Below are 15,102 nucleotides of genomic sequence, written 5' to 3' on the forward strand. Positions count from 1 at the left end.
ATGTGAAAATACAGGGATATTTCCCAGTGAATTATAGCTCTGTGTGTGATGGTGTTGCGTGAAATGTCTGCTGGCAACCTATTACCTGAGATAAAAAGAGCGATTGGAGGCAGCTGTCAAGCTCAACTTGTTTACCTCAGTTGATGAAATGTGTCACTCACTCTGACTGACAGTTACATTTCCCATGTAAACAATATGTGAGCATGAATTTGGCCCTTTGCACAAATATCACGATTCCCAGGTGTGATGTTTGTGTGATCTTGTGCTAGTGAACACACACACAGGACACTTTCTCTCACACACCTATAATCCTGTCCAGTGGTCTGAACCCTGTCTCATCCTCTCTCTCAGTGTATATAGTAAACAGAGACAGCTCTTTATTGCTGAGTGTGTTTACTGTGGTTATTAAAGGTTGTCAGCAGCCAGGCTAGCAGCTTACAGTTATGTCTCATCAGATTGATGGCTGTCTGGATAGGGGCCTGTGGGGATCACATCTAAATCGAGAGAACAGAGAGAACAGAGAGAGAGAGACTCACATGCCTCTCTCTCAGGGTAAGAAGAGAGGATAGATTTTAGACTGGCCGAGGGAAAGAAAAGATTGAGAGGAGGAGTATTGTTTTGTTTTTGAGTGACTGTAGGGGTGTATTGTCACAAAGGACTAATTCTTCCTGAGTGGAAGTGAAGTGTTTACAGAGGTGGAAACATACCCTCACTGGGGAACCTCGGCAGCCAGCTGCTCGGAGTCAAGTTTGCCCTAGAGATACTGATAGAGACATACTGTAGCCTTGCTCAGAGCCAGAGGACCTTCATGCTGCTCCACTAGGGGAGTTCAGGCCACCATTGGCCCTCAGTCATAGGGCACATTGACAGGCCCCTACCTCAGCTAACAGCTGCCCAGAGTCAGATTTCTGCCTGAGAGGAGAATCTCAGCACTCTAGCCTGCCTGTCTAGGAAGGCATGGCTATCCCAGTAGTGATAGACCTCTGATTCTTCAAGCAGCTGCTGTGAGTTAAGTTTACCTCTACCCGTACAGTACCAAACATACTGTATGTCCTCCACATCTCTCTACCTCCATATTTCTTGAATCTCACTACTTCATTCCAGCCATTGTTTTCCTCAGCCCCTCCTTCTCACATATCACATGACTGGTGACCTTTTTACCACCTCAGTCCAAATACCTATGATACCCACAGGCACACACCTGTCTCAGTCAGCCCATAGCAAGGGTAACCCATTCAAAACATTTATTTGACCTTTATTTAACTAGGCAAGTCAGTTACGAACAAATTCTTATTTTTAATGACTGCCTAGGAACAAACAGCGGGTTAACTGCCAAGTTCAGGGTCTGATTTGTACCTAGTCAGCTCAGGGATTCGATCTTGCAACCTTTCAGCTACTAGTCCAACGCTCTAACCACTAGGCTACTTGCCACCCCACAAGGGTAACCCAACACGACAGGTAAGGTAAATGTGCCACACCCATAGGGTAACATTAGCCACCTGTCAGTTACATTACATGTAACCCATGCCACAAGTACACATACATTTATTTTCATGATACAAGTATGCCTATAACAGATGTCAGAGTTACAACTCACTCACGGCTGAGTTTATTCTTAAAGGAGATACAAGAACTGTTTCTTTTGACCATGAGGGACATTTTCAACCTCTTAACCACTTTGCTTCAAATTCCCCCTAACACTCAACACACTGCCATTTCACCTGGAGTGTCCATGAGGTGTTTTCCACAACCTTGACCTTCTGCACTGCCACTCAAGTGGTCTTGGTGGCCCCTGGCCATATCGTATTTAAACTCCAGAGTCCAGGCATTTTTACACAGGGCTAGCGCATGTCGGACAACCACTCTTGAAAAACACAGTTGTCACCAACAGGCTGTTCGGGCAGTGACATTTGGTCAGCACTTCACTCCAGTAGCATTGGTAGCACGTAGCGCTGTCAACAGAGTGGAGGGAGCTCTGCTCAGTGCACTGGATACGACAGAGAGACAATGTTGTTCAGTTGTGTCTACTCAATAGCCTGTCAACACTTTACTTCGCTCCCAGTCAACACACACTGCATCAGAAATACTTACAAGGACTTGGAGAATGTGGTTTGTCAGCTGGAGTGATAATTCAATAGTCTGATAGGATTTATTTTCTGTCCTCCCAATTTGAGAGAACATGATTAATATGTTGTCTTCTCTTCTTCTTTCCTCCACTTTCCCCTTCCCTCTAAGTAACTCTGAAGAATTCCTCACAGGAGCTTATTAAGATCTGTGCCTATGGCCAGATGTCATTGGGTCTCCTACAGCAGGCAGGCAGGCATACTGCGTTGAATATATGTATCTTGTATATTCTCCCCTGTGGCTGTATGTTCTGTAGAGCTTCTGTTTCAGGTTACAACACATCTATATATACTTCTCTCCATGGTCCCTGTGTTGTGTTGGATGTGGATAGCAGTATACCTCTGTCTCTCCCACTGTTCCTTACCTTAAGAGTACCTTTCAGACTCCTATTGTTCCGGTTCTTTAGGGCCATGTCGCAATGTGCCTCAGGAGTCAATACATTCTCCAGACATATCTGTCTGAGTATAGTTGTTTTCCGGAATATATCATTCAAATATGTGTGTGTGTGTGTGTTTTTTAAAATATTTTGTCTGTTTAATGTGAGACTAGCCCCGAAAAGGAGCTAGCCTTGTGCTCTGGGAGGCCGAGTGAGGATGTGCTTGTCTCCTGCAGATGGCCAGACATGTTGTTTATAATAAACTCCCTTGTTACAGAGAGAGGGATTGATTATGAAAGAGATGGTGTGAGAGCAAGGGTCTCACCCCCTCCACTCACACAGGGAAATAATTTGTGGCTGGTATTGTTCTGAGTCTAATTCCTGGCTAACAGCTTCAAGGTGGTCGTGGCTAGATGGGATCCAGCTTTTGTCAAATTAATGTCAGATTTGACTTTTCGTGGTAGGTTAGGAGAACTTACACAGCAGGTTAGGAAAATTAACATTGTCATGTTAGGAGATTTATGTTAAGGTCAGGAAAAGGGTTAGGAGTAGCTAAAAATGCAAATAACATCTACTTTAAGTTAATTTGACAAAATATGGATCCCTTCTAGCCCTTCCTGTTGGGGTGTGTCAGCAAAGATGGATGCTTGCAATTAGCTTTAACCCCATTTCCGTGAGCTACTATCTGAAGCCAGGCTTTTTAAATTACGAGTCAGTTATATACCCCATGCACAGAGTAGGCCATAAGTTATGATCCCTTCTGCTAATATTTGGTGGAAGTGTAAGGCATGAAAGGTTTTGGTCTCAATGGGGACCTTTGCTTTTTATCGCTCTCTCACCAGTAACATAGCATTACTTATTTCTGTTCAGAATGACTGTTCACCTGCTCTGTTGGCGCTTTTACCAGAGCTCTTCAGCCCTGCTCAGTGGATCAGCAGGTAATTGAGCTGTCATCTCCTCAAGTCAAATATGAGGCAGGCAGACGCCACAGGCAGACGCCACAGTCAGAGCATGTTTAAATATCGAGACTGAACTATACATCTGGAGAACTGACTGCAATTACAATGGAATATAGGGTGTCAAGTCCTGGTGAATTCAGAATGTAACTACCTGCGATTCTTTTTCTCGCCTGTTCCTGTGAGTCCTGTGAGATAATGACGTCTACACAGAGCAATGAGGGAGCCAGTAACAGGCCTGTAATGTAGTCCATAATGTGTTGCAACTAAGAGTTGTGTATGGATGCCAAGTCTCAGTAGGCTTTGTACTGGGTTATAGTGCAGACTTCATCAAGCTGTAATAAGGTCGGTCTCTCCTCAGCTAATATACAGCATGTACTGAGGCAAAGCTGTGTGCAAACTACCTCAGGAGCCATAGGATAGAGTCTGCTGCAATACTCAATTTACCCAATGATGAATATGTAATGGCATGGACAAAAATAGAAAGAGCTATAACTAGAATGTGCGATTCAATCATGAAAGCAGTTCAAAGAAGTTCACCATATTTTTTTGTGAAATCATTGTAAAATGCACATATCTTGTGAATTCATAGGGATGGAGTCTTCTGGAAGGTGCTTTGTCTCATGCTTTGGGCGGTCTGGTCTGTCTGTCGTCCATGTTCTCTCATGGCATGTCCATCCACGGCCTGTTCAACTCACTCAGAGCCCAGTCGTTCCTCCAATCACTCTTTCAACAGCAGGAGTTCTACTGATGATATCTATGCAGGGAGAGGTACAGAGTGGGTCACCCCCTCTACACTCAATCATCTTGGGCAAGCAATCATTCACTACAGCAGGAGAGCCAAGATCTACACGAGATCTTCAGATCACTTTTCACTATTCTCCACACGGATGATTCAGGTTTTAGGGTCTTACGGAAACATAGTTTTACACGTATATTGGAAGTGGTGCTAACATTAGTCATCCTTCCTGATTCCTCTGGTTTTCTAAGTTGGTGTTTTTATTTGCAGATGTCTCTCTCTCTACTAATGGCCAAAGTAGTCCTGCTGACCTTTCCTGTTTCAGACAAACTACCGTAGAGAAAGGTAATTAATTAGTGCCTGGAGAGCAGAAATTAATTCCACTGCATCGGCCCCACATGTCCTCTACAAGGAGAACAGCAGCGCCTGGCACACTCTGTGCGTGTGTGTGTGTGTGTGTGTGTGTGTGTGTGTGTGTGTGTGTGTGTGTGTGTGTGTGTGTGTGTGTGTGTGTGTGTGTGTGTGTGTGTGTGTGTGTGTGTGTGTGTGTGTGTGTGTGTGTGTGTGTGTGTGTGTGTGTGTGTGTGTGTGTGTGTGTGTGTGTGTGTGTGTGTGTGTGTGTGAAGGACAGTTTTGTCAATAGTTTAAGGAGGGAAGTATATTTCCCAACTCTGATTCAAGCAGCAATTGTTTTGATCTCTGTTTATCTCAGCTGGAAACTTGGATATACGGTGTGTACACTATATGCCAAACATGTTATGCTGTAGTTTATTCAAAGCATTGTTTGTTTTTGACAGAGGAAAGAGAAAGCGACAGAGAGAGAAAGCTAATGTCCCATGAGAGTAGTTTGCCTCACACTGCCTCCTCCCTGAAATCTCTTCACTCTAAATACAACGAACAGTTCCAGTCTTATAAACGTGTCACCCACACTGAGTTGGAATGGGATGGGGAATATAATTCCCTAGGTCCAGTCTTATAAACGTGTCACCCACACTGAGTTGGAATGGGATGGGGAATATAATTCCCTAGGTCCAGTCTTATAAACGTGTCACCCACACTGAGTTGGAATGGGATGGGGAATATAATTCCCTAGGTCCAGTCTTATAAACGTGTCACCCACACTGAGTTGGAATGGGATGGGGAATATAATTCCCTAGGTCCAGTCTTATAAACGTGTCACCCACACTGAGTTGGAATGGGATGGGGAATATAATTCCCTAGGTCCAGTCTTATAAACGTGTCACCCACACTGAGTTGGAATGGGATGGGGAATATAATTCCCTAGGTCCAGTCTTATAAACGTGTCACCCACACTGAGTTGGAATGGGATGGGGAATATAATTCCCTAGGTCCAGTCTTATAAACGTGTCACCCAAACTGAGTTGGAATGGGATGGGGAATATAATTCCCTAGGTCCAGTCTTATAAACGTGTCACCCACACTGAGTTGGAATGGGATGGGGAATATAATTCCCTAGGTCCAGACTTATAAACGTGTCACCCACACTGAGTTGGAATGGGATGGGGAATATAATTCCCTAGGTCCAGTCTTATAAACGTGTCACCCACACTGAGTTGGAATGGGATGGGGAATATAATTCCCTAGGTCCAGTCTTATAAACGTGTCACCCACACTGAGTTGGAATGGGATGGGGAATATAACTCCCTAGGTACAGCCTCTTCTTTACAGGCAGAGTCTCCACCAGTGGGATTTGACTTCGAGTAACTAAATAAATGTTGGCGCACATTCTAGCAGGGTCAAGGGAGCGGTGTCACCACTGACTGGATAATGGTTTAATTAGCTCAGTCAGACTTTCCACCATAACCCAGTCTCCCCTGCCCAGTGCACTGCTACACAGTTAGGTATCTGTCCCTCCAACACAGCCACTAAAGTGAGAGCTCCCTCAGTACTGGGCTCATATGTATTCTCCTTCAGTACTCAAAATGTGATTCGTATGAAGCCTCCAGCGTATGGCTGACAATGTAGCCACTTACTATGATGGACAATTACATTTCATTTATGTTCTGCAGCACTATTTACAAAGTCATTTGTAGAGGAAGAATGTACAAACAGAGATAGAGGCTGATGTAAATGAGTGCGTGTGCCCGTATTGTGCAAATGCTCTGAAGCCAATGTCAGTAATGAGATATATTTGGGAGATATCTAGACGACTGAAAAGAGAACACACACGGTGACAGGATTCAGTTATCAACCAATTCAAAACTAGGTCCCGTTTTTGGCCTCTAAAGTCATTCAGATCTACAGCTACTGTGAATGTGTTACATCAGTGATACAGTTACGGCCATATGTGTTGAGGCATGTAAACCATCGGTATCAATGGCATAGGAGGCTATCGTGACAGCTTTTGGTTGGGGTGAGACTGTGAGTGTATTCTTTCACATTTGCCCTCCATCCATGATCAAGGCTTGTACTCCTCTGTGTTTGAATTGCACAAATCTATACTTTTTGTTTGTTCCTACTGAGGGAAAAAGAAGGTTATGTTTGTTAGGGCACAGAGAGCGCTCTCGTCTTACAGCTCTGCCCTGAATCCTTGGGCATTCGCCCAAAACAAATGTGATAAATCTATTGGGAAAATGTGCTTTCAGATATGTTGAACATAGTGTGTTGCACCTGTGATATGTTGTTAAGGCATATCTCTGAGCTGAGGTGAAGGAGATGAGAGGCTGCTGGTTAATTGGCAGAATAGTTTTACATTTGACATCAAAGTCATTTAGCAGAGTGACTAAAGAGGGACTTACAGCAGTGAGTGCATGCATTTTCCCGTACTGGTCCCCTGTGGGAATCCAACCCAACACCCTGGTTTTGCAAGCGCCATGCTCTACCAACTGAGCCACAAGTTCAAGGCCACACTTCATATTATGTTAGTTGTGTCCATACATACAGTATTACTTGAACCCTCAACATTTGTCCTCACTGTGTCATAGATAAGACCGGTTTATGTAAAGATTTGAACTGAGTGAGTGATGGAACTGGCCAACCATCGCTGAACAAAGAGTTATTGATATTGTATCCATATGAACCTCAGTGTTTCAGTGGGTCAGGATATTTAATCATGATTTCTGATTCCGCTGGCTTGCACAGACTATTGACTAAATGATGCATTGGTACAGCAACATGCATTGATTGTCCATTCTATAAATAGTTAGGCCAAACAGAATGATCTCTGGCCTTCTTTGCCCTCTCTACTGCCATCTCTCTTTTTCCAATTTCAACCTCCATGGTGGCTACGGTTGTGGTTACATTTCTATTGAGTCAATCATCTGGACCATTAGATCTCCCACAGAAGCTGGTCATTTTGGCCAACCATAACAATTACAGTTTTGTCTGTGCAATAGCTTTATCACACTTTCACCAAACCCGTACACGTGTTAAACTTTTCCTGATAAGTGTCTTTACTTTGAACCTTCAGACTTTCAAAATGTTGATGGCACTCAAATCTGAGGTGACATACATCGTAAAAACAGAGAATATCAAGGACAAAAAAAAAAACTTCAGATTGTGTGTAAAAGAATGCTAGCCAGTATCTATACCAGAATAGTTTTTTTCTCGTCCTGACAGGTATGTCTGAGGCGAATCACTGTGTGATCACCTTGTTGTGATGAGACATGATGGTGCTTTCATGGTTTAACATCATCCAGAGAACCCTGGCTCTATAAATAAGAAAGCCTACAAATAAATTGGGTCATGCTTGCCATTCTAAAAACAGATGCAGTTCAATAAGACATTGTGTGGCATAGGATACTTTTCATGTGTAAAAATCATCTTGAGACTGGTTGTCCTGTAATACAACTGATTTTGATAACAAATGCATCCGTCCTCATTTTGTGATGTTGCATTGTGGAATTCATATGCAGGGCCTTGCAAAAGTATTCAGACCACTTGGATTTCTTCACATTTTATTGTGTTACAACGTGGGATTAAAATTGATTTAATTGTCATTTTTTTTAAATGGATTCAATTGTCGAAGAGCGAACAAAAAGTTTTTTTTTACCCAAGATAAATAAACAACTCATAAGAAGTATTCAGCCCCTTTGTTTAGGCAAGTCTACATTCATTCGAGAGTAAAATTAAGCTCATCAAATCACATAATAGGTTACATGGAGTCTGTGTGAAATAATATGGGTTGACATGATTTTTGAATGACTAACCCTTCCTCAGTCCCCCCGTACATACGTATCGAATTTCAAGCACAGATTCAACAACAAAGATCAGGGAGCTTTTCGAAAGCTTCAAGAATGGCATTGATTGGTAGATGGGTAACAATTACAAATCAGACATTGAATATTCCTTTAAGCATATGTCAAGTTTTTAAAATGTGTTTTTATGACCTCTATTTACCTAGACAAGTCAGTTAAGAACAAATTCTTATTTTCAATGACGGCCTAGGAACAGTGGGTTAACTGCCTGGTTCAGGGGCAGAACGACAGATTTTTACCTTGTACATTACTAATTATGTTGTGGATGATGTATTAAACCACCCAGACAAATCAAAGATACAGTCGGCCTTCTGAACTGAGCTGCAGGACAGGAAGGAAACTGCTCAGGGTTTAATGGCTGTGATGGGAGAAATCTCAGGGTGGATCGACAACATTGTAGTGTAAATGACCGAGTGAAAAGAAGAATACAAATATTCCAAAACAGTCTTGTATGCAACAATGCACGAAAGTAATACTGAAGCAAGCAAAACAGCAAATGAATACACTTTTTGGCCTAAATGCAAAGCCTTATGTTTGAGGGCAAATCCAACACAACACATCACCACTGGTGGTGGCTGCATCATGGTATGGGTATGCTTGACATTTGCAAATACTGGGGAGTTTTTCAGGATTTTATTTCATTTCACCTTTATTTAACCAGGTAGGCTAGTTGAGAACAAGTTCTCATTTGCAACTGCGACCTGGCCAAGATAAAGCATAGCAGTGTGAACAGACAACACAGAGTTACACACGGAGTAAACAATTAACAAGTCAATAACACAGTAGAAAATAAGGGGAGTCTATATACAATGTGTGCAAAAGGCATGAGGAGGTAGGCAAATAATTACAATATTGCAGATTAACACCGGAGTGATAAGTGATCAGATGATCATGTACAGGTAGAGATATTGGTGTGCAAAAGAGCAGGAAAGTAAATAAATAAAAACTGTGGGGATGAGGTAGGTGAAAATGGGTGGGCTATTTAGCAATAGACTATGTACAGCTGCAGCGGTCGGTTAGCTGCTCAGATAGCTGATGTTTGAAGTTGGTGAGGGAGATAAAAGATAAAGGATAAAAAGAAACGTAATGGAGCTAAGCACAAGCAAAATCCTAGAGGAAAAATGACTTCAGTCTTCTTTACACCAGAGACTGGGAGAGGAATTCAAATTTGAGCAGGACAATAACCTACAGCACAAGGCCAAATCTACACTGGAGTTGCTTACCAAGTAGACAATGAATATTGCTTTGTGGCCAAAACACACTTCTGCCAAGCAATTTTGTCTCACAATCTATGGCAAGACTTGAAAAGTGCTGTCTAGCCATGATCCCCGACATCTAGACAAAGCTTGAAGAATTTTGAAAAGAATAATGGGCAAATATTGCGCAAACTTCTAGACTTACCTAAGACTCACAGCTGTAATCGATGACAAAGGTGTTTCTAACATGTACAGAAATGACTCAGGGAGCTGAATACTTATGTAACGACTGTATTTTAGTTATTTAATTTATATGAATCTTAATCAAATAAAATACAAATTCTTCTACATTGACATTAGAGTATTTTGTGTAGATTGTTGACAAGAAAATGACAATCAAATCAATTGTTTCATCCCACTTTGTAACACAATAAAATATGGAGAAATCAAAAGGGTCTGAATACTTTTGCAAGACACTGTAAATTGTATTGTGTTACTTGCTAGTTGTATAGAGATGTTTAAAGTATTGTTATCGAGTAGTAATACATTTTCTTGTTATATTATTATGTGGTATTGCTGGCTCATGATTTGTCGTAATGTATCAGTGTAAGGTATTGGTAGCTGGATGCTGAATAAGTGTGCCATCATTGGAAAGTACAGATCAATGATGACATAAAGAGCCATTGTGTTGAACACTGTGCGATGTTTAACAGTGAGAATGGCAGAATGGTGAACTTCTGTAGCTCAGTTGGTAGAGCATGGCGCTTGTAACGCCAGGGTAGTGGGTTCGATTCCTGGGATCACCCATATGTAGAATGTATGCACACATGACTGTAAGTCGCTTTGGATAAAAGCGTCTGCTAAATGGCATATATATATATATATTAATAAACGACTAGAGTTGACTGTGTGATATTAGGTTGCTTCTTGTGTAAATATTTTCTGCCTGGATTTTAATGATTTGTATGTCACTGTGAGAAATCGTGTGCTGGGAATGCTGGGAAATGGATTTACTTCAACACTGAACACAGATGTTAAGTTGTTCTGGGTCATTGTGTTCTGGTTGTCCTACCTTGCCTAACTGCATAGGAGGGATAATGTGACTGTGGTGTGGCTTGTTCTGTGGGTCTCTGTAAAGGCATGGTCAGCATGGTTCCTTTCGTGATAAAGCCCATAACACTCCACTGACCGATTAGGCGTACCACATTTTCACAAGGTCTGAGCAATTCAACACATTTTGGCATGGGGCAATGATATTTTTTTCTCAGTTTTTACAGCTAATCTCATGCTACTCTGCACATTTTGCCATGAGGCTGAGAGAAAATGTTGCTGTTTTAAAGGTAATTTCCTGTAATTCTACACATATTGCCATGGGCCAGAAGGAAAATGTTCAGTTTTATAGGTAATCTCATGCTATTCTACACATTTTACTATTAGGCTGAGAGAATTTAGCATTTTGTAAGATACATTTAACAGATAATGTCCTGTAATTCTAAACATTTTTGCCAGGGATTATGACGTGTGCATATGTCATCTGGGGAAATGGTCTTGGAGTGTCTTGTCTACAACATCTATCCTGGATGTCAATCCAAAGTGCCTGTACTTCCATGCAGAAATCTGAGATTTCCTCTGATGATCTGCTAATTCTGAATATTAATGTGAAGCTTTGAGCTCAGTAAAAGTGAAAGGTACCCTGCGGCTGTCCCTGGACCTGCTCTCCTCTGCTCTGCCATCCTCTACTCCACTGACTACAGAGAACAGCCTGTTCATTGAGACTAGGATTTAAGGATAAGTATCTGTTTACAGAGATAAAAAAAAATTAAAGACAGGATGGCATGATACTACCCTGACCAGTTTTTTGATAAGTGGGAGTGCATCAGTGTGGAGCACTGGTAGGAAGCTGAGTTGGTGTGAGAGTGAGGGGTTCTTTTCTGCTTTTTGCATGGTGCGGTTGGTTGGCAGGTGATTGGAACAGACCCTCTCTCTGTAAAATGGCTGTTGTTGTCGACTGATGATTTGCCATGCTGCTTTCCACCCTCTGGCTTTATTGACTCCCAGAAAAATGGGGAAGGAGGAAGAGTGAAGAGATAGAGAGAGAGAGGAGACAGACAGACCCACAGACCAGTTGATATATTGGGGAAATGTTCTTCTTTGTTGAACAAAGGGATGTGACTCCATGCCAACAAGGAGAGAGAGAGAGATTTGATTCTTATTATTTTCCTATTGTAAATATCCAAAGTAAGCTTTGGCAATTTGTACACTGTTACATCATGCTAATAAAGCAAATTGAAAATTGAGAGAGAGAGAAAGAGGGAGAGAACAATTGTTGTGGTGAAAAGGCACCAATAAACCTAAATGTGCTGTTGTTGTGAATGCCCTTGAATAATTTGGTGGCAGTTTGGTGGCAGTTGGCGGCACCGGTGTTTGTGTACTTGCTGATGCATTTTCACGGACATGATCAATATTTCCCGGTGCATCAATATTTAATGCACTCCTCCGCAGAAATCACCCACCAATAACCTATTGATCAGTCCCAGGCTGAACACTTTTAGACTGTGTGAAAACAAACACAGGGGAAGGAAAACAACATGATGTATTTACCAAGGGCAACACTTTGAATGATGTCCACAGAGAATACTTTGTTATATACTGTCCTGTATTTACTACACCTACACACTTATTCCCAAACAAGTGTAAGACAACTTTGGAGCTGTGAGCATATTTGATGTTCCTGAAAACATGCAATACTTCTGGTTAGGCAATTAAATCCCTCTTTCCATGTCTTTTTATTTGTGGTTATATATATATATATATATATATATATATATATATATATATATACACACACACAGTGGGGCAAAAAAGTATTTAGTCAGCTACCAATTGTGCAAGTTCTCCCGCTTAAAAAGATGAGAGAGGCCTGTAATTTGCATCATAGGTACACTTCAACTATGACAGACAAAAATGAAAAAAGAAATCCAGAAAATCACATTGTAGGATTTTTTTATGAATTTATTTGCAAATTATGGTGGAAAATAAGTATTTGGTCAATGACAAAAGTTTATCTCAATACTTTGTTGCCCGGGCGGCTCCGCCTTATCTCAGTTCACTGGTCACGATCGCAACACCCATCCGTAGCACGCGCTCCAGCAGGTGTATCTCACTGATCATCCCTAAAGCCAACACCTCATTTGGCCGCCTTTCGTTCCAGTACTCTGCTGCCTGTGACTGGAACGAACTGCAAAAATCGCTGAAGTTGGAGACTTTTATCTCCCTCACCAACTTCAAACATCAGCTATCTGAGCAGCTAACCGATCGCTGCAGCTGTACATAGTCTATTGGTAAATAGCCCACCCATTTTCACCTACCTCATTCCCATACTGTTTTTATACTGTTTTTATTTATTTACTTTTCTGCTCTTTTGCACACCAATATCTCTACCTGTACATGACCATCTGATCATTTATCACTCCAGTGCTAATCTGCAAAATTGTAATTATTTGCCTACCTCATGCCTTTTGCACACATTGTATATAGACTCCCCTTTTTTTCTCTACTGTGTTATTGACTTGTTAATTGTTTACTCCATGTGTAACTCTGTGTTGTCTGTTCACACTGCTATGCTTTATCTTGGCCAGGTTGCAGTTGCAAATGAGAACTTGTTCTCAACTAGCCTACCTGGTTAAATAAAGGTGAAATAAAAAATAAAATAAAAAGTAAAAATGGGCGTACACAAAAGTAATGGAATGAGGTGTTTTACAGTAACAGGTGTTTGCATTGGCAGTACTGTAGCAGAAATGTGTATTGAATCTCTCTCTCTCCCCTACAGAGACAGTGATGGACACGCGGACGGCAACAGCAGAGCTGGGTTGGATAGCGTATCCTGCCTCTGGGGTAAGAACACTCCACTTCATCTAGACCAGTGGTTCCCAAACTTTTTATAGTCCCGGGCCATACCCCTTCAAACATTCAACCTCCAGCTGCGTACCCCCTCTAGCACCAGGGTCGAATCTGTTTGCTTTTGTTGCCATCATTGTAAGCCTGCCACACACACACACACACACACACACACACACACACACACACACACACACACACACACACACACACACACACACACACACACACACACACACACACACACACACACACACACACACACACACACACACACACACACACACACACACACACACACACACACACACACACACACTATACAATACATTTATTATACACTTATTTTTGTCATAACCCGGCCCGTGGGAAGTGACAAAGAGCTCTTATAGGACCAGGGCACAAATAATAACATAATAATAATCAATCATTTTGCTCTTTATTTAGCCGTCTTACATATGAAACCTTATTTGTTCATCAAAAATAGTGAATAACTCACCACAGGTTAATGAGAAGGGTGTGCTTGAAAGGATGCACATAACTCTGCAATGTTGGGTTGTATTGGAGAGTGTCAGTCTTAAATCATTTTCCACATAGTATGTGCCTGTATTTAGTTTTCATGCTAGTAAGGGCCGAGAATCCACTCTCACATATGTACGTGGTTGCAAAGGGCATCAGTGTCTTAAACAGCACAATTTGCCAAGGCAAGAAAATCTGTGCAGTCCTATCCAGAAATCTGGCAGTGGCGTCTGATTAAATTACATTTTCACAGAACCGCTTGTTGCAATTTCGATGAGGCTCTCTTGTTCAGATATCGGAGGCAGGGCATGAAAGGGATAACGAATCCAGTTGTTTGTGTCATCCGTTTTGGGAAAGTACCTGCATAATTGTGCTCACTCAGGTGCTTTGCTATATCACATTTGACATTGTCCGTAAGCTTGAGTTCATTTGCACACAAAAATCATACAATGATAGAAAGATCTGTGTGTTGTCCTTGTTAATGCAGACATAAAAGAGCTCCAACTTAATCATAGCCTCAATTTTGTCCCGCACATTGAATATAGTTGCGGAGTCCCTGTAATCCTAGATTCAGATCATTCAGGCGGGAAAAAACATCACCCAGATAGGCCAGTCATGTGAGAAACTCGTCATCATGCAAGTGGTCAGACAAATGAAAATTATAGTCAGTAAAGAAAACTTTAAGCTCGTCTCTCAATTCAAAAAACATATCAATACTTTGCCCCTTGATAACCAGCACACTTCTGTATGTTTTAAAAGCGTTACATGGTCGCTGCCCATATCATTGCATTATGCAGAAAATGCACGAGAGTTCAGGGGCTTTGCTTTAATAAAGTTAACCATTTTAACTGTTGTGTCCAAAACGTCTTTCATGCTGTCAGGCATTCCCTTGGCAGCAAGAGCCTCTCGGTGGATTCTGCAGTGTACCCAAGTGGCGTAGAAAGCAACTATTTGCATGTGTGTTACCATTCCACTACTGTATGTCTCCCTGTCATGGCTTTTGTTCCATCAATACAGATACCAACATATCTTGACCGCCAATGCCAATTTGATGTCATAAAGCTACCCAGTACTTTAA

At 41.7% G+C, this 15,102-nt stretch overlaps 1 protein-coding gene across 1 annotated transcript in view; it reads left to right on the plus strand.

Moving 5' to 3' along the window:
* LOC124037065 (ephrin type-B receptor 1-like) overlaps window positions 1-15,102 on the plus strand; it is a 173,257-nt gene that overhangs the window by 23,443 nt on the left and 134,712 nt on the right. Inside the window, exon 2 of the mRNA XM_046351699.1 lies at window positions 13,438-13,502. Within this exon, the coding sequence (XP_046207655.1) occupies window positions 13,438-13,502 (65 nt within the window). The remainder of the gene's footprint in view (window positions 1-13,437; window positions 13,503-15,102) is intronic.

This window comes from Oncorhynchus gorbuscha, linkage group LG06 (genome assembly GCF_021184085.1).
Source record: "Oncorhynchus gorbuscha isolate QuinsamMale2020 ecotype Even-year linkage group LG06, OgorEven_v1.0, whole genome shotgun sequence".
NCBI classification, from domain to species: Eukaryota; Metazoa; Chordata; class Actinopteri; order Salmoniformes; family Salmonidae; genus Oncorhynchus; species Oncorhynchus gorbuscha.